The 25,230-nt window shown below is 43.2% G+C and overlaps 1 protein-coding gene across 3 annotated transcripts in view; it reads right to left on the reverse strand.

Moving 5' to 3' along the window:
* Positions 1 to 25,230, reverse strand: part of CDH11 (cadherin 11) — a 142,563-nt gene that overhangs the window by 29,390 nt on the left and 87,943 nt on the right. For all 3 annotated transcript variants that reach the window (XM_090261229.1, XM_090261230.1, XM_090261231.1), the window contains 5 exons: positions 17,447 to 17,846; positions 13,522 to 13,816; positions 10,581 to 10,700; positions 8,346 to 8,513; positions 4,758 to 4,945 (listed from right to left, as the gene is read on the reverse strand). In XM_090261229.1, the coding sequence (XP_090117355.1) occupies positions 4,758 to 4,945; positions 8,346 to 8,513; positions 10,581 to 10,700; positions 13,522 to 13,816; positions 17,447 to 17,674 (999 nt within the window). In that variant the 5' untranslated portion in view covers positions 17,675 to 17,846. The remainder of the gene's footprint in view (positions 1 to 4,757; positions 4,946 to 8,345; positions 8,514 to 10,580; positions 10,701 to 13,521; positions 13,817 to 17,446; positions 17,847 to 25,230) is intronic.

Genomic DNA, 25,230 nt, shown 5'->3' on the forward strand with positions numbered 1-25,230 from the left:
TAGGGTACCCTCTATTTATAGCAAGAAATAGGGAAATGAGAATATGCTTGTTATAAGAATGTATAATACGTAAAAAAAACATTGAAAGAAAAAGAATTATAAATGACACAGAGTTTACACAGATGTGAAAAAATGGGAGGTACCAATGGATGGCCACAGTTACGGGAAATAGATGGTAAACACTCCCGAATTCTGAACAAGAAGAGGCGCCGTGGATCAATGGGCAAAGGGTTAGAAGTAACACTGTGGCAGAGAAACAAGTCTTCGTGCCCAGGAAACAGAAATTTCTAATTAGCACCCTGGATGATGCTGAATTACCAAATGTTTGGAAAGACTCGGTCTTTCAAGGCAAGCATCTGCCTGCCACGTCGCAGTCATCTGCCTGGCAAACACGAGGTTGAATGGACATGCAACCCTAGCATTCAGTCCTGACCTAATTCTACAAAACTCCAAAGGCAGGATGACTTCAGTTCTCGGAAGGTTAAACACATTCACTGTCCTTGACAGTTTCCATCACCCTCTCACCCTTGTGTTCCCCAGAGTCGGGGAACACTCCCTTTTCCTGATGCAAAATCGGTCCCCAGCTGCTCCCCCATTCTGGAATTCAGCAGAAATTACTAAGCAGCAGGAAGGAATGATCTTTATAGGCTGAAGGTACGAGATTGAAGTTTCTCCAAAATCTGAATTATTAGATAAAATTTTAAAAAACGGAACTATCTAATTCTGAGACCTGGTAAGTAGAGAATTTCTAATCTCAGCTATCCTGAACATTCCTAGAAAACAACCTTCTGACCTTGGCTGAGGCATGTGTCCAGAGCCACGTGCCCAACGGAAAGCCCTGTGATAGCACGGCTAGTCCAGTGCTTTTCAGATCCCGAGCAAAACACCCCAATTCTTTGTGAACATTTGTCTGAAATGCCCTTTTCTACTTTGGGGAGGTTTTACTAAGTTTTCTTGTGGTTGCTCAAGCCTCACTGCCTTGTAAAGTCCTTCTCCACTCTCCCAGACAATTAGTGTGGTCCACGAGCTCCCCTCTGTGGCCCCTCACCTTCCACCCCCTAAGGTAGGAAGCACCCCAAAGAACTCTCCCGAGCCTCGCTGATTGTCACTAATCTTTGCCTACCCAATGCCCAGGGATGACTGTACCAAGCGATCACTCTGAGAAAATGAGAAGTAGGGTACATGGGTAACATTTAAACACTTAACCTCAAACATATTCCCTGCCTCCTTCCAAAAAAGATTCACGGTCTTTTACCATGTGAACATTTATATCCATGTTATGAGTAGTTGAATAAAACCTAAATGAGGCAACACAAGCCATAAACATCTTCACACCCCCTTGGTAACGAATCCCACCTCTGAAAATTCTCCCTGAGGGATGAAGTCAGGAATATACCAGAACAAGCAATATTCAAAAATGCACGATGTTTGTTAGATATAGTAGAGGGTGGTATCTAATCAGGGAAATGTACACATGAACCACCAAATCCAACTGTGAGATTTTATTAAGGAAATAATGGTCCATCAATAGGATGGGATGTTATGTAGTCATTAAAAATGATTATGTATATTATATAACAGCATGTAAAATGTTTATGATGTGACATTAAGTTAACAAATCAGATCACCCTACGATTGCAACTGTGTTAAATGTTATATATCCACATTAATATATATGTGGGCAGGAATATAAAGAAATAATTAGACATAAAAATGACTTTATTAAAACAGAGAATATTTAAAATGTTTTCTAATGCTGATCTCATGCTGTTTTACAGGGAGTTTATTTGGTTGAAAGTAAATAACTCAGAAACAGTGCCAGGATATCTCTGTGATAAATAAGAGTCCCACTCGGTCAAGGGTGTTGCGGTGCACAGATGGGATTTTCCTCCAGGGGTCTACAATGCCAGCGATAAGTTTCGTCTTTAGTTTTCATTGGCTCTTCTTCAGCTCACGACACAGAGGTTGTCGATATCCCGATAGCATCCTCTCTCTTACGCACCACTATACCCTTGACACTTCCTGGGTCTAGCACAGGGTCAGTGCTCTAATATTGGTTGCTTCCTCAGCTCTTTATTTAATAAACGAATGGCTCTACCTCCTATCTCTTGAATTCTTCATCTTCCCCTCTTCTGCCTTCTTCAGTTCTTTGTCATTTCTTCCTTGAATCTCAGCAACAGTTTTTCAACTGGTCCCACTGTATCCATCTCAAAACCCTCAAGATTGAACTTCCTTGAGTTTCTTAAACCTGTCCTGTTTCCAGTGGTATGATTCCAGAGTCCTTCATGAGCTCTTCTTTTCTGCCCGCCCTCTCCTTATCTATCTGGTAAATGCCTACTCATCTATCGAGACTCAATTCAAGAAGGGCCCCTGTAAGACATCATTCATGTGTATTCATAGGTCTCATCACACTTTATTCTAGTTGGTTCTCAACTGGGGAGTGATTTTACTCTAACTTACCCCGGGCTTCATTAGGCAGTGTGTCAAGCAATTTTCTGTTATCATGATTGGTGGGGTGGAGTGGGGGAGGCGGGTTGTGCTACTGGCGTCTACTGAGGAGCGCCTGGGGAATCTGCTACACATTGTGTAATGCATGGAACAGCCCCCTGCAAGAAAAATGATCTGTCCTGGAATGTTGTTAGTGCTGTGGCTGAGAAAACCACTCTGCTTAATCGGCATTCCACTTCACTGTCCTGTTAAATTGTGATCTCTCTGTGGCTGGGACTCTCTTCAACTTTCGATGTCCAGCCTCTCACAATGGGCCTGCCTGATAAATAACAACTCAGTAACTCCTAGTAGAAAAATGGGTTAATAAATCAAGAAGAGAGTGAAAAAAAACTATACCAAAGAATATTTTTGAAAGATACCAATATGTCCACTATCTCTCCATACCCTTTAATATTACTAAGTCACACATAATGACTTCCTCAAGGACCCATCATTTTATTCTATTAAATTCACCTCAATTTTTTTCTTCTAATGGACATTTGGAACTTTGTGCTATAAGTTTAAGAAATGAAATAACATCTTACTCTGTTTTAAACCTAAACAGCAGTACTTTATACAATGTTATCCCTTTGCTTGGAATGAACACACTGAATTGGGGGGAAATCTACAAATTAATCTTCCACAGAGAGCTCATTTGCGATGTGTGAGCTCCATGTGGTGATTTAAATGCTGCAGAGTTTTAGAGACACATTGTGTGTTTACGCCCTAAATACACTGAAAACAGGTGACAACCAACCACCTAATTACTTGAACAGCAAAGGATGGGAGGCAGAAATCGCTGATGTCAGTGCTCATATATGAGTGTCGAGCATGAGGGACAATAATATTAATTAAGGTGCTAGGTTGACAGCTCTCTACACCCAGAGGAACCAGCCCCTGTGGCTGATGGTTCCATGGCCACACCATGCATCATCATTAATGTTGACTTTCCCGGGTATCCAGAGCTCACCCCAATTCCACGTCCTTTTACAACGAAGTCACCCCTACCTTCTCTCTGTTCTAAGTCCCATCGTATTTCTCCCAAACCCAACAACGCCTTCAAAGGCTGGGGCAGGTCAGCGTCCTGGGGCACATCTCTTCCTGCTGACCCTTCACGGAAGGATTCCTCCTAGGAATTTCCCCAGCCCCACCCTTGCTTTCTCCCCAGCTATTGGCCTCTATTAAGTCTTCAAATTAGTTTTTTCAGTGTTGCAGTCCTACCTTTTCCATCACACCGAGGAGCTTAATATTCATGCTACAAAACCAAGTTGAAAATGAATGCTTGATTAAAACCAAGGTAATCCGATCATCCAATTCAGATTTAATGCTCCATCCACTTTGATGATGGAGAGATGTTGATTTCTCAAGTGCTAAGTCGGGGGTGGGGGTCATCTTAGAATACATTGTAGCTGTTTCTTCACTTCAGAAAATCCCATCTGGCGCCCCTTTATAAGCCCTTTCTGGCCCAGCTGTTTCTAAAATGTCTTGAGAGGGAAGTTTTTTAAGAATACTCTATCTAGGTCTGGATTCCCCGTCTGTGAATTGCTAGCTGTGTGACTATGACAGGGTCAAGTTATTTAATCTGTCTCAGTCCCAATCTCCTCATAATTACATTGAGGTTTCATTGTCCATAGGGATCACGCTATCTACTTTTGATGATTTTTGTGAAAAGTAAAGAGAGAAGGTTTGGAAGAGGCTTGGGCTTTCTCTGGTCAATATTTAGTACTGAGATAATGTTAGATTTTAAAAACAAAGCAAGGAAAAAAAAAAAAAACCACAAGAAACTCCCCACTGTAATGAATTTATCCCAAATACACATTGTTAAGAACAGTTCTTGGGTTCAATTTTGAGAGACGATCCCAGCAATATACTGGAACTTGAATGTTGGAGAGAGGGAGAGTTCTGAGCAGCCTATGTTCACAGACTCAGTTTGGCAGAGGCCCAGGGGGATCTCCATTCATGCTCTGGGCTGCTTCTCCATTATCTAGATTTTTCTAGCTGTCTGTCCGTCCGTCCATGGCAGAACTGCCAAGAACTCACTAGCCATCTCAGGCAGGCAGCATAATTCTCTTTTGCTAGCTGCCCCTCTTGAATACAGTTCTGCTCTTTCCCCAGAGCTCAAAACACAACTGCAAAATCAGGTCAGCCCCCAGATGCCCGTATTCGCATTGTTTAACCTTCAGTTTAACCTTCAGTTCCCTGTTTCTTGCAACATTGCCAGCCAGAGCAGGCCGTACCACTGATACATCTGATCCCTCCCTCTGACTCACCTTTTTCAGCTTCACCACGCCCTCCTGTGTTTCATAGTCTGTTGTGATTTCAAATAATTCCATGCCGTCTCCATCAACAATATTGTACGTGACTAAGCCATTTTCTCCAATGTCTGGGTCTTTAGCCTTCACTCTTCCTACTTCCTCCCCAGGGACAGCTGCTTCTGACACAGACATCTGGTATACGCCTGAAACAAGAAGACATCTATTTTTATTTTCCCTTTTATTTGTCAGCTGTAAGGCTTTAGATTCCATTGAATCCCAATAAATTTCTCAAAGGGTTTGAAATTGAACTTTCTATTGATTGAAAACATGAAAAGAAGTGAATGGATGGGAGGAAGATCCCGCATGGCCTGCTTGTCAAAGAAATGTGTTCTACAAAGAATGATGAAACAATGCTGGGGTCTAAGTTGATATGGTGGGGTCACCAGCCCCATGTGAGGAATTAAAAGAATGCTCAGTTATATTTTCTATCAGCAATTGATGGAGGGCCATGTCATCTTTACACATTCAAACAACCAAGACTTCTCTTTATGTCTTTGGGATGGTCTAGGAGGATGGCATGGCCAGAATCCCGGGGCGGGGGTGGGGGGAGCAAAAAAACCCTCTGTTTAAAAGCCTGCTGCAATTCCACATTTATTTAAAAATCAAATGCAAATTTTATCATTCAAGGTCATGACCCTTCTAACTCTATATCTGACTTCCCTCTTATTTCACCTCCTTTACTCTTTGATCAAATGATAGCTTACCTGGAAAGTTTACCCATAATGTGAACCTTTCATGTATCTGCATTTAATATTTATTGGGAGCTTAATATGTGCCAGTCACTGTCTAGTCCCTGGAGACTCAGGAGTAAATGAAATCGTCAGGATTGCTCCCTTAATGAGGGACCCTGAAAACACGAAATATAGACCCACACTCGAATGTCATTGCTAGGAGGAAGAAAAACATGGTAGGATATTGGGCAGGGAGGACATCCCTCAGGAGGCACCTGAACTCCCCTGAAGGGCCTGAGAAAGACAAATCATGTGACCATTTGGAGATAAAAATGACACACAAAGGCAACAGCAAATGGCAGAGACACTGAGGGGGGAACCTACTGAAGACAGAGTAGCAGGAAGACAGGTGACTGGAGCCTTTGGTGAAAAAATAAGGGTACGTGGGTAGATTGGGGCCCAATTGCGTAAAAAAGGGGGGCATTGTAGGGGATGTCTTACAAGTTTTGTTTAGGTGTGGTGGGAAGCCACTGGAAGATATTCAGTAAGGAAGTGGGACGGGAGATGAATCTTACTGGCATTTCCACATTTTAAAAATATTCTATATGACACAGCATGGAGAAACAAGGATTGGAAGCTGAATAGTTTGGGGCAAGTTACTCAATCCCTTTAAGTGTTCATTTCCCCTCACATTGACTTTTCCAGTTCCAGGACCCTGTCTATATTTATGTATATCATTTGGCTGTGAATACTTTCAGTTTGGACCCATATCCAACATCATCAAGCCACGCCCTCCATATTAAAGGACAAAGGGGAAGTGGAAGTCTGTGGATAACTATCAATGTACGTGAAGGTTTAGAAACCCCTGCTATGAGCTGACTTTCTCCAAATCTCATTTTTGTTCATGGCTATGAAACTGGTAACTGCACAGCAGCTATGTATCTTGGCTATGTGGCTGGACGAGAGCAAAAGCATTGAGGGCTGCATGCTAATACAGCGGTCCTTCTCTGTATCGCGGCCTCACTATATCACGGCACTTCAAAAAATATTATATTTAATTATTTATCGCAGATTTTTTGCTATAAGGTTAATAAGGGACTGGGAACGGTTTATTAGTGTGTGGGAAGGGTTTATAAAACCTTAACATATATATAAATACTAAAATAAATGTAAGGTTCCTACTTCGCAGATTTTCACTTATCTCGGAGGGTCTAGAACGTAACATCAGCGATAACGGACGGATACTGTAATCCTGCCTGGCCTGTCCTTCTAGCGCACCGGGCAGCTGCACAGTGTGGATAACAGAGCACACAGCTTTTAGTGCTGTATGAGCACGAAGCTTACCGGGGACGCTGCACTTTGTGCCTGGTCAGGCATAGCAGTCTTTGTCCATCTCTTCTGGGATTCCAGAACAAATGGTTGCTGCCTGTAATCCTCTATCTCATTGTCTTCCTTGCCTACATAGTCGTCTTGGGAGTCCTTTCAGGGACCATGTTGCCTTCGCGGGGCCGTATCTGGTTGCCTTCCTTGTTCACTCACTTGTGAAAAATGTCACTCTCTGGCAATAACCTCCCAGGCTCTACTAGGTACTCTGCTGACCTATGAAGGAGACCCGTTCTGGTGAAAGTGTACTGGCAACAAGCCTCGGTATGATCATACTGTACCTCCGTCTACACCAAGACATATGGAGATAGATTTGCGCTCAAATGCTAGCTTTGCTACATTCTTTGGGCGCTTTACTGAACCTTTATAATTTTACCTGTGAAATGCACGTTCTTAGAGAGATTTGCAGTAGTTGTGACTATTCGTCAAGTGATGGTAGTTGTAGTTACGGTTATTAAGAGCAACCTAACCAAACCATTTTTCTTTTATTTCCCTCAGCAATCCTATAAATTTTGTAGAAGGACAGACATAATCCCTTAATTAGATGCTAATCATGGCTAACATTTGTTGACAACTTATGCCAGATATCACTGTAAAATTTTATACTAGCTCATTTAGTTCTAACAACATCCTATTAATTAGATCCTATGAAAACCTGTTTTCTCCCAAAATGGTCAAAACAACATCTCCTATCCCCCATGCTTTCTCCTTAACTTGACTTTGCCAGTCCTACTATTGAAAGGTGGGGTCTATAAGAATCCATTTAAATTTGGGTCGTCTTAACACTATAGTGGGGATGATGCTATGGGTCACAATAGGCAGTACAGTTTCTGCTTGGTGTCTCTGGGGGTGTCACTTTCAGAACCTATCCAAGCCACTCCATGGAGAGGCCCCCATGGACAAGAACTGACAGCCACCACCACCCCGCCAGCCGTGGGAGTGAGCCGCAGTGCAAGGAGACCCCCCCCCCCCCAAGGCCCAGTGAAGTGTCCCCAGCTGATGCTCTGGAAACAGAAACAAGCAATCTCCTCCAACTCTGGTCCACATTGTAGACTTAGGACAAAAATAAATGATGATCGCTTTAAGCCACAAAGGTTCTGGGTGGTCTCCTATAGAGCACAGATAACTAATCTGGGTACTGTTATACCCATGTTAGAAATGAGAACACTGAGTCCAAGACAGGTTCGTTAGCTGCTAGATGACATCACTAGCATCCAGGACAATACCTAGCAAAGCAGATTTGCTGTTTCCAGGGTTGGGGGACCTTTTAGGTCTCTGGTTTCCCCTACCGGGTCTATTCCGTTTAAACTTGTTTTTTGGTGGTTGTGGCTGCTGCTTTTTTTTTTTTTTTTTTTTTTTTTGCAAGAACCATATAGAGAGCCTCCACTGTTCTAGACTTTTTCTTCCAAGCGGAGTACAGCAGGAATGGGTCAGAGCAGAAGCTGGCTGCGGCACTGCTGAGAAGTGAAAGCCAAGCCCACCTACTTACTCTGTGGAAACTTGGGTGGGTTATCGTTGACATCGGTCAGCGTGATCGTCACTTTGGTTGTCCCCGAGAGTCCACCCATGTGTCCGCCCATGTCCTTAGCCTGGATCACCACGTGGTACTCCTCCTTGGCTTCCCTGTCCATGTTGGGAAGGGCCGTTCTGATGATACCTGGGCAGGGAAGCAGGAAACATCTCAGGTATCCATATATCACAAGAGCTTAACAAAAACAGTTCCAGGCCCAGGGGACACGAACATGAACGAAACAGCAGCCACACATGGAGCCACACAGAAGAGTTACTTCACCGTGATAATTGTAGCCCACAGCAGCCACACATGGAGCATCATATAGACAGATGTGCTTTCCAACAAACTGTCGTAATTATTGATATAGCTTTAAATTTTTATATGTTTACATATTACATTTCAAATGCACGTATAACCTCGTATTCTCACGTGTAACACTTAAACATCCTAAACACTGAAGCATTTGAGAGACTCTTGCAAGGGTGTCCTTGACTAAAACCATGCTTTTGGACTTCTAAAAGTTTATCCCTGGCCCTGACCAGTGTGGCTCAGACGGTTGGGCATCATCCAGCAAAGCAAAAGGTTGGTGGTTCGATTCCCAGTCAGGGCACATGCCTAGGTGTCGGCCGTCCCCAGGTGAAGCACATGCAATGCAAGAGGCAACTGATAAATGTTTCTCCCTCCCTTTTTCTCCCGACCTTCCCCTCTCTCTAAAAAATAAATTAAATTAAATTAAAAAAATTCTATCCCTGCATGCAATTCTTAGAAACATTTCTATGTTCCATATTAGGTTAAAAGCAGAAGGCATATATTTCACGCAATACATCAAAATGTTAATATTAAAATTTAGAAGGGTGTACCAGATGGGTTAAAAATATACATAGTGCTTATACAAACAATTACTCTATTATTACCTATCACCAATAACAATGATAATTTATTTAATTTGACATGATCCCTGATTTATATAAAAGCCAGGCTCACTTAAATCTCTTGGGAACATGTGCAAGCCTTTTCTTTCTGCACATATGGCAACATTTGTAATGGACACACAAAGAGCAACTGTGGAAGACATGAGCCCTTATCCCTCTCTCACCCCCCCACCCCAATGTTTGCATGTTTCTTAGAAACACCCTTGAACTCACTGGGCTTCGTTTCCCTGATCTGTAAATAATTTGGCAGGCTCAAATTAGGAGTCCCTAAAACAAAGAAGTTTGCAAAAAGAATCCCCCCTCCAGTTTTGAACATCTAAAAAGCCAAGATTAAATCACACATTCATCCTTGGTTAAGCTGGAAGGGCTCAATATAATGCTTTTTATGCACCCAAAGGAAGTAGCCCCATAAAGTGTGATCTGAAGCAAAGTGGCTACAAATAAATGATGACACAGGTAAGCGGAAATAATACCAAGTAAATGAGCAAACTAGCTGATCGGCAGACTACGTATATACATAAAAGCATAGATAAATTGATAAATTTTAACCATAGCAATAAATGTGAATTATTTGTGAACATCTTTCAAATACACGGGGCATACTGTAGAAAAAGAAAGGGTTTAGGGGGTAATATTGTGGACGAGCAGTTTCCCAGGATTTTAGTGTGTATTCTAATAAAAGGATCTTCCAATCAGATTTGGTATAATGGAAGGGAAACATTTTGGTTTGGGTTGTTATATTTGTCCACTCTCTTTGCTGTCTGTTTCCTGTAAGAAAGGAGCAGAAACTTCTTTCTGGATGCTAATGCCCTCTGGGCATCTGTCAGCACAACCTTGAGACTGGAATGTGCAGCCTCCCAAACTTCCTTGAGCACTAGCAGCCCCGCCCACCACTCTGCACCGTGGCCTGGGGAGCTGCCAGTTTTTATGTTGGCCCTCAAGATCTGTTGTCTCCTTAATTTGGATCCACAGGTGAATTTTATGATAAAATTTAAATATTTTAAGATCAATTCTTAAACTTAAGTTGACTTCTACATTACAATTTTCAGATAAAAGTTCTGTTTTAAGATTATCTGTATTACTATGCCATGGTGGGATACAGACAGAAACAATAATAAATATGGCTCATTGGATGCCAGGCACGTGCAGAGCATCCCGTATTCGCAGCCACCCTCTAAGGAATCCCTTTTGAGAAAAGAGAGAATCAACTAGGTTGAGTGAACAGCTCTGGGCTCCTTACTCACAATGTGTCACAAATCACAGAGACATTTCACGGTACCTGTCTGTGCTTCCACCGAAAAGTAGGGCTGTCCTTCAAGGATGCTGTACACTAACTTGGCGCTGTTTCCGTAGGTGGGGTCATCTGCGTCTGAAGCTGTCACCTGGATCACTGATGTTCCTTAAAAGTGAAATAAATTCATTAGCAACAGTCCCTCAGCTTTTCAAATCCTACCCTCATATATAAAGCTTCACCCTAAAATGAGAAGCTGAGGAGCGATTATTTAGCGTTGCTTTTGTTTTCCTGGGGTTGAAATGCAAAATAATCTCCCTCCCTTGCATCCTTCCCTCTTAATTCCCATACCTTAAAAATGAATTTTTTATATTCATACATCCTGCTCTGCTTGGTAGTTAAAATAATACTATGAACAGTATTGCAAAACATTCTAAGACCCATACAATTAAAATGTTCAACCTATCAAATAATTAAATAAAAATCTTCCAAAAGAGTATAATAAAGGATAATTAATGATGAATTGCTTTTCGTGAAAGGACAAAATACAGTCTTCCATCTGTAGCAGAGCAATAAATACATCATTTTATTGTTGCTTTGCATGGAATAAAATGGCTGCTAATACTACATTTTAATTAATTTATGGCTATAAATATCATACAGAATGCTGCTCCCTCCTGCCATGACAGCTGCATCTGCCCACCACTAACGGGTCTAGCAGTCACACAACACAAACCTCCAGCAGACATCTGCTGAAGTGTAAGGTGAGCATCTGTGGGTCAGAACGAAAGGAAACCAGGGAATTGCAGGAAAATGAGATTGTGTTTTTTCTAGAAAAACTTCTGTTTCTTGATGGTCACAAGTATTCGAGGGCGTGAATTGCTGGGCTTCAGAAGGGGGCAGAGATGCCGGAGGGAGAGAGTCAGTGACCCTCAAATTCCCGGTGCCAGGCGCTATTTGGACACACCCTGTGTATGCTGCCAGTGCCCCTCTGCCTGGTATTTTTGTAATATCCATTGCACTTGTGAGATATTGGGTATGAGAGAGATGAAGTTTTGCAATCTGTTTTGAAAACTGGGTTATTGCTGGAGTCAAGAGTCTAACCTCCATCCAACAGCCAAACCCAAGTTCTTTCCATGGCATTGTCAGCAGAGGGACAAGGGTCCACGTGTGAGGCAGGGGGGCCCATGAGCACAGCCTCTAACAACCCTTTAACGTACAAGGTTCCCACCTGGTGTAAAAGTAAATCTCCCTTTCTTCTGACTCCTCTTCTGTAGTTCCTTTTCCAGGTGAACGACTTCCCACATCTACTCTAGGTGCTCTTCCAGGTAGTGGGGATTTATAAAGGAAAATAGGCTCTGTTTTCTATGCTCATGGTACAGCTTGGGAAATTATTCGTTTGTATGCTTAATTTGCATCTAGAATGCCACTAAATCCACCAAACTCTCTGCATGTTACACCTGTGTTGTTTAGCCCTCACCATGGTTTACATTATCCTCATTTTATCAACGATAAAATGAAAACTGAGAAAGATATAAGAAGCTGCCCAATTCACCTGGCTGGTCAGAGGCCTGACCATGGTACGAACCCAGACCTGTCTGACAACACACGACCCTCACAGGCCTAGAGAGGACAGCTGGGTGGTACTCCTTAGCATCGAGGAGCACCCAAAGGTGGGCGCAGCAAAAATCCCCCTGGAGGATCCTTTGGGGTGACTGGCTTCCCCCCCCCCCAGCTCAGCTGTTGACACTACTGTCTCCTCTTGAATGTTTTAATATTTGATGTGTGTTGTTTCTCATTAAAATCCCCAGGTGGCTGCTGCAAGACTAGGGGACTGGGCAGGGCAAAAAGGGTGGAGAAGGTGGCAAGAGTGGCCCCGCCTGGCTTTCGTCAAGCACGAGAAGGGTTTGACTTTACCCGGAGGAGGCTAAGGAGACTTTATTTGTTTAGCATCATAAGCTCTATAGGCAACGTGGAAGGAGCTTAATGTTCCTGGGTGACGTCTACATCTAACTTTCTTGAGTGCGTTGATCGATTCCCATTCTTGGTGCTGAGTTTCTCTCATCTGTAAAACTGGTGGCTTGACCCTGGTGACCTTTAAATTCATTTGAGCTCCTAATCTCTGCTTCATGGAACCAGACTCACTCCCTGATCAAACAGCCCTGCTCACTGTCTGAAAGAGAAACTGTTCTTAATATGAGACAAGTTTCTCAAATGACCACAACTACATGCATTCTACGAAGTTAAATGGAAGTTACTGCCAGGAGAAGGTGGCTAGCTGAAGGGTCCTTCAAGGAATCAGGCCGCAACAATGCAGTATGTCTCAATGCATGATGAAAAGAAAGGCCTACTTCTGAATTATTCTAATAGATGGTGATGGTGTCATGGTTAAGTATGTATTCCAGTTCACTTAATAGGTCAGGTAACCTTGGATAAGTAAGTTAACCTTTTTCTAGCTTGGATTTCTCATCTGCAAAATATGTCAAATAGGACCTGCCTCATTGCAAAGATGAATTGCCGCAAAAATTAAATGCAATAGTCCATGTATATCATTAATTAGCACAATGCCTACACGCAACACATATTGCCACTACTAATACCAATTGAACATCAACATGCACTAGTGACTGACACGTATGATCTCCAATCCTAAAAGACTAAAAACTGTTATTCCCATCTTAGAGAGGTAGATACCAAGGCTAAGAGAACAACCAATCACACAGCTAATAAGCGCCAGAGCCAGGATGACCTGGATTCGATCATATTCTTCCCACTCCTCCACACCCCCTCATATTTTATAAGTTTAGATTTTAAAATCTCATGTTCATTTTAAATATCTGAGACTACACAGATAAAATTTTTATCTGTTATTCTGCCACAGAAAATGCAGTGTAAGTTCTACGTCCTGCTCTGGGAGGATGGACTCTGGCCCGCCCAGCCACAGGGGCGCCAGCCTCGAAGGCAGAATGGGTCTCCCTGCCATACGCACCCACGTTGGACCTCTCGGGCACGTTGGCATGATAGGTCTCATGCAGGAACTCAGGCGGGTTGTCGTTAATGTCCTGGACCTTGACGATGAACTCCGACGGTGGCTCCAGCGGCCGGTTGGTGTCCCTGTCGACTGCCTGAGCCATCAGCGTGTACTGGGCTCTCTCCTCTCGGTCCAATGTCTTGGTGGCATGAATGTTCCCTGATTTGTCATCAATCACAAAAATGGTTCCAGCTCCTTCACCTGAGAGAATGTATTTAATGTTCCCATCACCAGAGTCAATGTCGGAATGAAGCTAGAAAAGGAGAAATTGAGATATGTAATTCCATGAAGGCTGCATGGGAAAGAGATCCACTCACACGCTGTGTGCTACAACATGCCATGTACACACACACACACACACATGATGAGAGGGAGACATGCCTGCTCCATTTTACAAATGAGAAAATGGAATATTAGACAAGACAGCTGCCTTGGCCAAGGTCATGCAGCTGGCAGCTGTGAAGCCAGGGCTCAAACCTGAATTCTGAATTTTTTAAAATTCTAAGTTTCATGCTCTCTCTCCCTCCTCCCCACCCACAGGCACACATACAAAATACATACACAGGCATATCATTAATGGAGTTATTCTGAAAAAAATAAATGCACATTATAAATAATTTAAAAATGAATATCTTTGCAATAACTTAAGTTTTCTCAGTCCTGATTCCCATCGCTTCATTTTCCCTGTTCACACACAGGTGTTTTTACCAGTTTCCTATGAATCCTCTATGGCATATTCTATGCATATTCAAGAATATCTCTACAGACACATAAATGCTTTATTTTTATGCAACAAAGAGCCACAATGCACACATCACTCTTCACCTCTGTTTTCCTCTAAGAATACTTTTGGGGGACCCCTTCACATTGGAACATACAGATTGACCTCATCTATCTACTGTATGGACATGAGTATCATTTGTTTTAGCAGCTTTCTTCCAAAAGACACTAAAACTGTTTCCAGGACTTTGTTTCTACAAATTCATTGATTAGATCTTTCCAGAAGACCTGCTCGGTGGCACCTGGGGAATGAGGAAGCAGGGCGGGCAGGATGGTCTGAGACAGATGCAGCTTCTCAGACCCCAGGAAGCATCTTAAAAACCCGTAGGTTTCCCCCCACCCCGCTCCTTTGACACAGTCCAGAGAAGTTATGGTACCTGCCTCCATCCACACTTGGCGAGGCTCGGAAAGCATCCGGGTCCCCTCCCTCCCGCCTCCCCCTGTGGCTCTTCTCCCCGAAACAGCACGTCTGACTTTCCTGTAACAACAACCTCAGGCTCCCTGTTGTCCAGCTTCCTTTTCTGCAGCTTTCCTCTTAATCTGAATCCCTCTGCCCTCACTGTGCCCTTTGTGGGAAAAGATGAGCATTCTTTTCACCATTCTCACAGGGTTCAAGAGCAGCTGACAGGGAAAAAGTCCTCAGTTCTGCCTCCTGTATGATAAAAACAGGAGAAAACCCAGCCTAAACGGAAAGGCTTTAGCTCGTTATTATATAATAATATATTATTATACTATATTATTGTATACTTATTATCAATGCCATCTTATTATTATTATGAAACCAAAGCCTTGAGAGCTTGTCCAAGATTGAACACAGTGCTTTTAGAAATTTTTTTCTATCAATTCAGTTTTTCAAAAAAACGTTTAATTGATTTGCAACACCTCAGTGAAGCACCAAATATCTCAGCTAAGGGGGACACCTGTCAGTGCACTGCGAGTTTGGCAAGACTCTTGGGAATTAAATAGACATTATTTCATGATCAACCCAAACACTGAAAAAATTTTAAATATAGTGCTCATAATTTTTCTTGTTTTCCAATTTCAAAGTCACAAATAAAGTCCTTTTTTCTCTTCTTGCCAACAAAGATGACCTGTACAGGTGACAGCAATATTTATTAGGTGTGACACAGCAAAGCAATCTGGGAAACTACTCAGGGCTACCACGGGATCCGGGAGCTGAGGCGGGCACAGTGGATCCCTGACTCTGCAGACTGACGGCTGCCCCCACCCCACCCCCGCCCCCCGGCTCCGCACAGCACAGTGTGACGGACTCTGCTTCCTGCAAGAAATCCGAAAGCCCTCGCTTTGCCCAATTGTACTTCTTGGAGCATCTTTAATCACTCAACCTTGAGCGTCATCAGATCCAAGTCAGTAGGGAAGCAGTCACCTGGGGTTGCCTCCATTCGTTGGAAACCAGAGCTCAGCAATATGTTGGAAGGAAGAGCCACAGGATCCAACCACTTGATTTCCTTCCCTCCGTCCAACCTGAGAGAAGACTCATCTCTGGGTGCCTAGATTTCAAACGTCACTCACTACACTACTTTCCCCCCTTTCCCTTGTGCTTCCATTTAGTGGGCATGACAACTGCTTGTGCCAGAGATGCCGGAATGGCTCTCAGGTCCTGTCTCTTCTGCAGCCACCCCCCATAAACATGCGTGCTGTTACCCATTTACGAAGTCCCCTGGCAGATGTTCTGTTTGCTCAGGACACTTCATGTGCAGCTCTCCCCATTGTTCAATCCACACAGCTGAAGTCCCCTCTTCCTCTCTGGGCATAGAGTCCATCCCCCCCCCCCCCCCCCCCACATAGGGAATTCTATATGCCGGTGATTTCCTTGGGGTCCCATTTCCCATGCTGACTTCTATCTTGGGTATAATCTTTTCATTTTGGGTATAAATGAACAAATTTCTTAGTACATCTCTTTAAAAAAAACTCCCAAACTTAAACAATATTATTGAGACAATAATATGAATCTCCTCCAAATATGTTCATTTTATAAATAGGGAATGGTGGATTCTGACGTTCAGAAGCAGCTGAGATAATCCTGTTGGAATGTATGAGGCTTAGAAATTAGCATCGCCAATCTATCTGTTCTCGTCCCTTTGCCCTCCTGCTCATCTTTCGGGTCACAAGTTATTATCACGGTCTCCATGAAACCTCCTTTCATACCTCCCAAAGGTCACCATGTAAATTCAAAATCACTTGTACTGAATTTTGTCATTACCCTACTCCTCGGTTTAGTTTCTTTAATTGCTCAGGTAAGACCCCTTTGAGGTCAGGGACACTTTACCCTCGTGTATCATTCGCCTGGCTCTGTACCTGCACAAAGTACGTAGGCTTTCTGTTCTTAGGGACGTGGACCCCTATCTCCATGTAGTTAATGTCACTACTCTCTGGAAGACAGCTGCATGTTTTATCGCAACTGATAGTGGGCAGTCAGTGTCTCAAATATATTTCGGACTCTTTCTCCCCTTGAACTGTTTTGGAGGAGACACACAGAGAATGCAGAATCTGAATAGTGCCGGGACTTCCCGGCCATTCCCCTTGAGCTTTGCCATGCCTAAACCAAAGTGGACAGAACCCCACCCACTCTTATACATCCATTCACCTCATCAGATATTTACAGAGGCTTCCCCAAAGCTGGGCTTTAGTACCGGGGCCTGGGAGCCCAAGGATGACTCTGTTCCTGATGGCAGGCAGCTGAGGCTCCAGTGAGGGAGGCAGACTCATAAGTAAACACATGCCATACAGCAAGGAAAGCTATGATAAAAGAGGTAGAGAGGGTTTTGAGAAATGGCATCTGAGTTGGGGTTGGGGAAACGGCCCCACTGGAGAACGGTTAAACAAGTAATCACCATTTCCATTCAGTAGACTATTATGCAGCCAATAAAAAACATAGCTTTGATCATATAATACTGAGTGGAAAACAGAAGTGTTCTCAACATGGATAAGTCTATGAATTAAAAAAAGAAAGGCTGGAAGGATGGAGGTACGAGAGTTTTGTGGCCAGACCATGAGTGTCTTCTCTCCTAGGTTTTCCTTGGCGATACTCTACTATGGGGGTGGAGGGAGAGCAATCACGATGGAATAAGGGCAGCCTTACCCTGCCCACGAGCACGGGGTCCGGCCCGGTGTACTCCTCGATCACAAAGAACTGGTTCCAGACCCAGCCCCTCTTGGAGCGCTGCAGCACCTGCCCCTCCTTGCCCTTCTCGTGGTGCCCGTGGAACGAGGGTCGCAGGTGGCTCCTCCGCTCAGTGCTGAAGGCCTGGCTGTGGCACAGCATGCCCAGGCACACCAGGGCAGCTTGTAAACAGTAGTTCTCCCTCATTTTTGGTTACGTGGTAGGCACAGGAGAATGCAGCTGTCGCCCCTTCCACCAACCGTGCGGCAGCCTGGCCAGCGGTGGCCTCCCAGACGCGTCACACAGACCTCTCTTGGAATGGACTGTCTCTGCTCGCCGAGCACATCACGTCAGGGCTTCCTACTTCCCCAGGTGGCTCCTGCAGGCAGAGAAAAAGGTCACGTTAGCTGTGGACTCCGTCCCCACGTCATCTCAACTCTATCCCTCATTTTTGACCCACGTTGGACCATGTGAGCATTTCACTCTGGTACCAAGGCAGCAGCAATAAGTAATGGCCTCTCCTCTCTCACAGTGTACCACGCGGTGGGTGAGATGAACACGCACACAAAGAAGCCCTCGAGGTCTACATGAGGGTAAAACGCACATGCTGCAGAAGCCAGCTGCCCGTGTCCAAGGGTCAGTTCTACCACTTACCGGCTTTGGGTTTGGGGTAAGCTAATTGACTTCTTTGAGCTCAGCTTGCTCATTTTTGTAATGACAGTAAGACTCAAACTCACTACAAGGGTGGACAAGGGGATTAAATGAGTCAAGGCCCTAAGTCTCAGCACAATGCCTGGCACACAGGAAGCACTCCATACTTATATTATGGATCATAATTGTGCTTGGGTATGTTTTTGTAGTAGACAAACTTAGGGCATCACAGGAGTCCAGGAGAGGAACATATGATAGATGGGGACTGGGAATGGAGATGGCAGACGGTGGGGACAGTGAAGGGACACTTCCTAGAGGACAGGATGGCAGGGATCAACCTTGAAGTGAGAGTTCCCATGATAAGAAAAGAAGGGAGAGGATGGGATGTCCATGCAGAAGAAACAGCATGTCCTAAAGCACAGCAGGTCCTCAGACATCCAGTGTCGCTGGAGTATAAGGAAGGAGGAAAGCAACAATGAATGATGTTAGATAAGGGAGGTCAGGGAAGATCCTGAAGAACCACTGATGGTCCCTGAAACAGCTGTCAGTAAAATCAGGGGTCAAGTTCTCCTTAGTGGGTCATTGAAGGCTATGGTGTTGATTCAGTGGGCAAGCTTTGCTTTTGTTGGTCAAAGGTCCACCCAAGAAGCTGAAGATCCTACTGTAACCTGGCAGGGTGTCAAAGGATACTTTATAAGCTCTTTCCTACCAGGAGAAGCAAAATAAAACAGCATGCCCTACCAACCAATCCAAATGGCTTGTTCCTGGAACCCAGCTGTGCTGGCTACCCATCAACAGGAAGGATGAGCTGCTAACACCTTTCTACGACCCTTGCAGGTTTCTGATCTGTAGTTACCCCAGTCCTCTTCGCAGCACGCTGCTTCTTCCCTCTTGTCCTTAACTTCTGCGTCAGGTTCCTGGGCTTCCTCCCTGGACTTAGTCTTTCTGGTGCTGGAAACTTAATTCTCCCCTAAGGAACTTCCATTGCTTGTGTTCCTCTCTAAGTACCGCACGCTTTCTTCTGGACAATCATTGTCTCCTCCAGGGAAGCGCCACCCAGACACTAGTTGGAGTCCTAGTTCCCAGGACCAGACAATCCCCACTACCAGCCCTGCCACCGATGTGAGGGACTCTCAGAAAATCGTTGGGCATAGAGGATGACACATTGATATTGAGGATGACACTTCATTTCAGCACCAGGGGCTTTAAATGGAAGTGGTGAGAGCCCAGAGTATCGTACAGCTAGAAACCATCATCTAATTCTTTGCTAACTAGTTTAGATGAAGTGGTAGGGGTAACGGGAGGCAGGAATATGGATCTTGGCATGGTGGAATACACCTGGATTGGGAAAGCAGATAAACTGGCTTGGAATTCCATTTCACCCTTTTATTCATGGTGATCTGTCCAGCGAGTAAGCCTTTCAAAGCAGGCCGTTCAACAAAGGATGAAGTATGATTTGAACTACATACTCCAAGTTCAAGTTCGATATTGCCACCATAGAAACTTAAGAAGAAATAGAAAGAAAAGAACATATGGTGCAGGAAGATCCTTGCCCATTTTACACCATGACAAGTATTAAGCATTCATTCACATGGTGATACATTATTCTTGCATATAAACTGTGAAATGTCTTAGAAATAAAGGGTTTAATTAAAGTTGATATTTCTGCACCTTTTTCTTCTGGCTGCCATTTTGCTATAAAGCACAATTATTTCTGACGCTAAAAGTGTTGCAACTAGATGACAACTTTTTTCTTATCCTTTGTAAAAAACATTCCAGCTTGATACTAATGAACTAAAGAGCTTCCACATGACCAATAAATAACAAACCCTTTGTTGGAAAGATGAAATCGTCTATTTTCTTCTGTTGGAAATACCAGCAAAACCAACTTGCTTTTAAAAGTCATTCATCAGGCCCATTATTTATAAGTGCTTCTGTGACTAGGTGATATATAAAGTTATTTTAATGATCAATTTCAGGTAAATATAAGATTAATTTTAAGATATGATTTTTTAAATTATTCAATTTCAGAATTAAAAATTTACTTAGCAAAAGCTTTTTATAGTTATTGTTCTAAAAACTACAAATGGTAACTCATCTAATATCTATAACAAACTATGAATAGATACTACTAGTATTCTTATTTTAATGAATGAGGAAACTGAGGTCCAGATAACTTATGCAACTTAGGCAAGGTTATGCTTCTGATAAATAGCAGAGCTAGAACTTGAACCCATAACATCTGGCTCTGGAGTCTGTTTTTTTTTTTTTTTTTTTTTTAAGATTTTATTTATTTACTTATTTACTTAGTTATTTTAGAGAAAGGGGAAGGGAGGAAGAAAGAGAGGGAGAGAAACACCAATGTGTGGTTGCCTCCTGAGCACTCCCAATTGGGGGCCTGGCCTGCAACCCAGGCATGTGCCCTGACTGGGAATTGAACCAGCAATCCTTTTGTTTGCAGGCCAGCACTCAATCCACTGAGCCATACCAGCTAGGGCTGGAGTCTGTATTCTTAATAAGTAATTAATACCAATTCTTGCCATTTGTTTGATGTTCACAAGGAAATGATATGGACACTATGATAAAAAAAAAAAAAAAAAAAAAAAAAAACAGTAACGTGTGGAAGCCACCTAAAGTAAACCAATAGCAGGACTTGATGTCCATTAATAATATGTTTACGATGAAAATAATAATAATAATAATTAACATTTGTTCATTATTATCTGCCTAACTCTCTCCTAACTGCTTTCAGTGAGTGGAGTCATTACATTTTCACAATATCCCTACAAAGTAGTATTATCCCCATCTTACAGGGATGTAGTCTGGGGCACAGTGAGATTAAGGAACTTGCCCATGGCAGTGGTTATGGAGCCAGCATGTGAAAGAGCTGGGTATGAGCCCAGGCCGGTTGGTTCCAAGACCTGAAGACTTACCCCTTACAACCCCATTGTAATAATGCGTCTCTAAGAGAAGGCTGCATATCAAATATAGACACACATCCTGGCGCACATACAACAGTCTTATGATGAAAACAATGTAAGTTTTGGTGACACCGGTGATGGGGCAGGGGTGAGAGAACAGGAGTAATACTCTGACTAAAATATTAAAAGCAACCCAGAAATAGGAAGATAAAGTATTTTATAGCAATGATCAAAGTTAAGATGAATAGAAGGTACTTACATCAGTCCCTCACAACAGTCACAGTACAACCAGGTCCTTAAACAGCATCATTCAAGAAAAGTTCATTTTTGCTATTTATTTTTAAATGTTTCAAATTTTCTAAATATATAGGTTAAAAATGATGTGTTCAGGGAGATTTTTTTTTTTTAAAGAAATGCTTCTGAAATCTAGAGATCTGATTGATATATTGAATGGCAGAGTTTGCAGGAATCATGCATGAAAATTAATAGGAGGCTGCCCTCCTAAGAAGACCTTGACGTCGGTAATAATTAGGGAAATATATCAATGTTCCAACTGGTTTTATTAAAGATCCCCAAGGCGGTTTTTGACTAATCCTTCCTTTAAAGCACTAACAGTACGCCAGGATGCCTAAGCACTGGAGTTCCACTAAAACATATAGGAGGACTTTATTTTATGATTGGAGCATATTGCTTGGAAGGAAAAATAAATGTTGTTGAAAGTCACGGGAGTAATAACAGAACGGAAAAATGGATTTGCAAAACCGCCAGCTCTAAGTGCAAGGCACGCCCTTCTATCTTGAGAGCAGATAGCCCGTCATAAGCTACTGTGCCGTGAGCATAAAACCCTCGCTGTGCCTGCTTTTGTCTCCGTAAAAGAAAATGACATATACGGGTGTTTAAGTATATTTGGACTCCTGCTGGAAATTGTTATCGGGTAGAGAAAGAAAGACGAAAGCGCTTAGCAGAAAGCAAGCGGCTTTGGGTTTACAGCTTTCTCCTCCCCACAGAGCGGGAAGGATCAGACGGGCTGACCTGTTCTTTTCATTTCCAGTGAGCTAATTTACAGTTTAAGACACATTATCATTGCATTAAGAATATTACAGAGGCCCACACCAGAACTCGAAAATCCATTCTGCCCATGCAGTGTCCCCTTGCTGGGGGCGCTGAGGGGCTCCAGTCTCCACTTCAACAAACACAGCTTTGTAACCAATTGGATTCTATTATGCAAATTAATTCAAGCATATTTTAGTCCCCGTTCAGATCTCATCACTCGGCACTGAGCTGGTCTCTAGTTTCAAATCAAATCACAGGAATTATGCCATGTCTGTGGAAATCACACAGAATGGAAGAGGAAGTATTAAAAGACCTCCTGAATCACAGTTCTTATTCTCGGATTCCTACACTTGGAACAGAGCGTAAGTTTGGGGTAATAACCACTTCTGCTCAGGCGCCAGATACACAGCAGAGATGCCCAAATGGTCACTGTTCATGCTGCTGCCTGCTCTAATACCAAATTCAAAGGTTAAAGCATGCAGCGAATAGGGTCCCACATGGATGACCATGACATTCTCTAAGGGTGGGTGGAAATCTTAGAACTGCTCCAATGCCTGATTCTCTGCTTCTGGAGAAATGGAGAGCCACCAGAGGTCAGCGTTAGAGGCGCAAAGTTCACTCATTGCCTGGTGTTGGGTAGACCTGGTCCAAATCCTGGTTCTATCACATACAGATTACATAAAATTAGGTCATGGCAGTAAGGATTATCCTTGACCAGGTGCTTGAGTTTTCTAGTGCCGGGCAGTCTACTCAGGGCTTGGTACATACCCTTCTTTTGTATTTTCACCCCAACTCTAAGTATCACCATGTTTTATCTCGGGGGAAACTGACACTCAGAGTAGTTAAGCACGTCACCCATGGATATACCCTGAATTACTGCAAAGGATGCAATTCAAGTTCAAGTTTATGTGGCTGTAAAGCCCATGCATTGGCCTTGCCTGGCTCCCAAACTCTGGGAATCCATGTTCCTCATCCTCAGTACAGAGAGACCGCATGATCCATCTCCAAGGATCGTCTCAGTTCCAAAACTGTATTTGGTTCTGAATATCATCTTTATTAGGATGTGACTGTCATTCGCAGGCTCTCATGGCCACAAAGTATCATAGGAATCCCACTGAAGTCTCCAGACCCCAAACATATTAAAATCATTCAGTAATTACTTATTTATCTCTTCAGGTAATTGAATCATCTTCCAATTATAAGATGGTTAAATACAATGTGTGTAATGAAGAATTTATCATTTGCGCTTTGCTCAATCCTTAAGGGGGTATTTTTCTCACTGTATTATTTTTAAATGTTAATCATTAAGATGAATAACATATATCAACATATACAGGAAGCAATGTGGTCAGCAGTATCATTTCAGACTATGAATAAACACTCTGTGAATGTGTGGAAAGAGAGATTTTAGTTTCAGTTTTTCTTTTGCATGAGCTAAAACACCTGTGGGAAAATTAGGGCAAAAATGGCAATGATTAACAGATGTTCAACATAGTGAATTGTCACCATTCATGGCAGTAAAGCCTAGAAGTAAATTTTCCTTTGTCTCGGAGCTGTAAATATCCTTAAAGCGTTCTTTATTTGCCTGTCTTTTCATTCAGCAATAACTGTCCACAGAGCCAGGCCTGGGTTGGGTCTTGGGGATACATGGCCACCATGAATCTCTGATAAAGCAACGATGAGACAGTGGTCTACCCAAATGAACGACAGTATGATGTGACCGGTGCCAACAGGACTATGTACGAGACCACAGAGGCATCAGTGACCATATCTCCACAGGTGAATGTTGCTCCAGTTCTCCAGTATTTGCTCCCTCCAGCCTTTTCCAAGTAAACAACTACATCCAAATTCTCCAACATCTAGTCCAATATCAACCAAGCTTTAAACTGACCACTGTTTTGTTTCAACCTATATAACCTGGCTCAAAATGATAAGCTGGGTGAACCAATTGAACTTGGGGGTGGAGAAATTGAGCAAAAGGGAAAAAGGACTCATGGACGTGGACGACAGTGTGGTGATTACAGAGTGGAGGGGGGGAATAAGGGAACTAAATGGTAATTAAAAAATACAACTGAAAAAACTAAAACTCCAAAAAAAAAAAAAAAAGTAAGAAGCATTGGCCAGTTAACGAGGTACCTGGAGGAATGGAGTATGTAACCACAAAGTTACATCCTACAGACAACATTTCAGTGAAATCAAAGTTCTGAGCAAGCCAGTTAGAAACCAAACAGATTCAAACATGGCCTCTGTCCACGAGTCATGTGTGTAAATGGCAGAAGGCATGGCCAGCTCTCTGAATATCTTGGCAATCAAGGACTGCCCTCCAATGACTGTCGCCATGGGGTCCAGCCCCACTAATCTGTTCCTGAATTTCTACGTCTTTTGCAATGTCCTATGCACCGAATGACAGTAACCCTCCTGTACAAGAGTTAACTTGAGTGCTTCCTTTTATCATCAAAGCGCAAAACTGGGAAACTACAATATTGAAGAGGGAAGCGTTAGGTGGTTCTTCGGTCAAGGGTGAAGTACTGTAGCTATGGAGATCATTTGTTCAGATGTAGAAAATGTCTTTTTCTTCTCTGAATTTCCAAGGAGCACTGGGGCAATAGGGAGATCTTTACAACAGAAGTCAAGACCCTTGTGTTCTTGCAAAGGTTCTGCCACTGAACAGCTGTGTAACCTCAGAAAAAATACTTCGTCCCCTGGGACTGACTTTTTCCTTCTATAAAAGAGGAGGCTGGCAATAGCTTATTAAAGGTCTTCATGTCTACAGGAGCCAGTGAATCTGTGCTGGGCTGAGGAAGAGCAGCCCTCCTGGGTGAAGGTTTTCACCTCGTTTATTAGTAGAAGGTCTGGGTCCCAGCTGACAGGACTGCTCTGTGCACAACTCCAGAGGGCCCCACTCACATCAGATGTCATAGCAGTGGTGTCTGTCCTAGGCAATGCAGAGCCCTGATGATTGCAACAGGTCTTGAATCCCAGCCTCGGGAATCAGAACTTCCTCTGATGGACAGTGAGACTCCATTAAGGACTCTAGCCGGGAGACTGATGGAGTCTGAGCTATCAGAGGTATACAGGAGAAACTGCCATGGGAAATGCAGTTCTGACGCAATGGTTGAGAACACAGGCTCAGGAGTC

Source organism: Furipterus horrens, unplaced genomic scaffold (genome assembly GCF_987537825.1).
Source record: "Furipterus horrens unplaced genomic scaffold, mFurHor1.1.pri manual_scaffold_13, whole genome shotgun sequence".
NCBI classification, from domain to species: Eukaryota; Metazoa; Chordata; class Mammalia; order Chiroptera; family Furipteridae; genus Furipterus; species Furipterus horrens.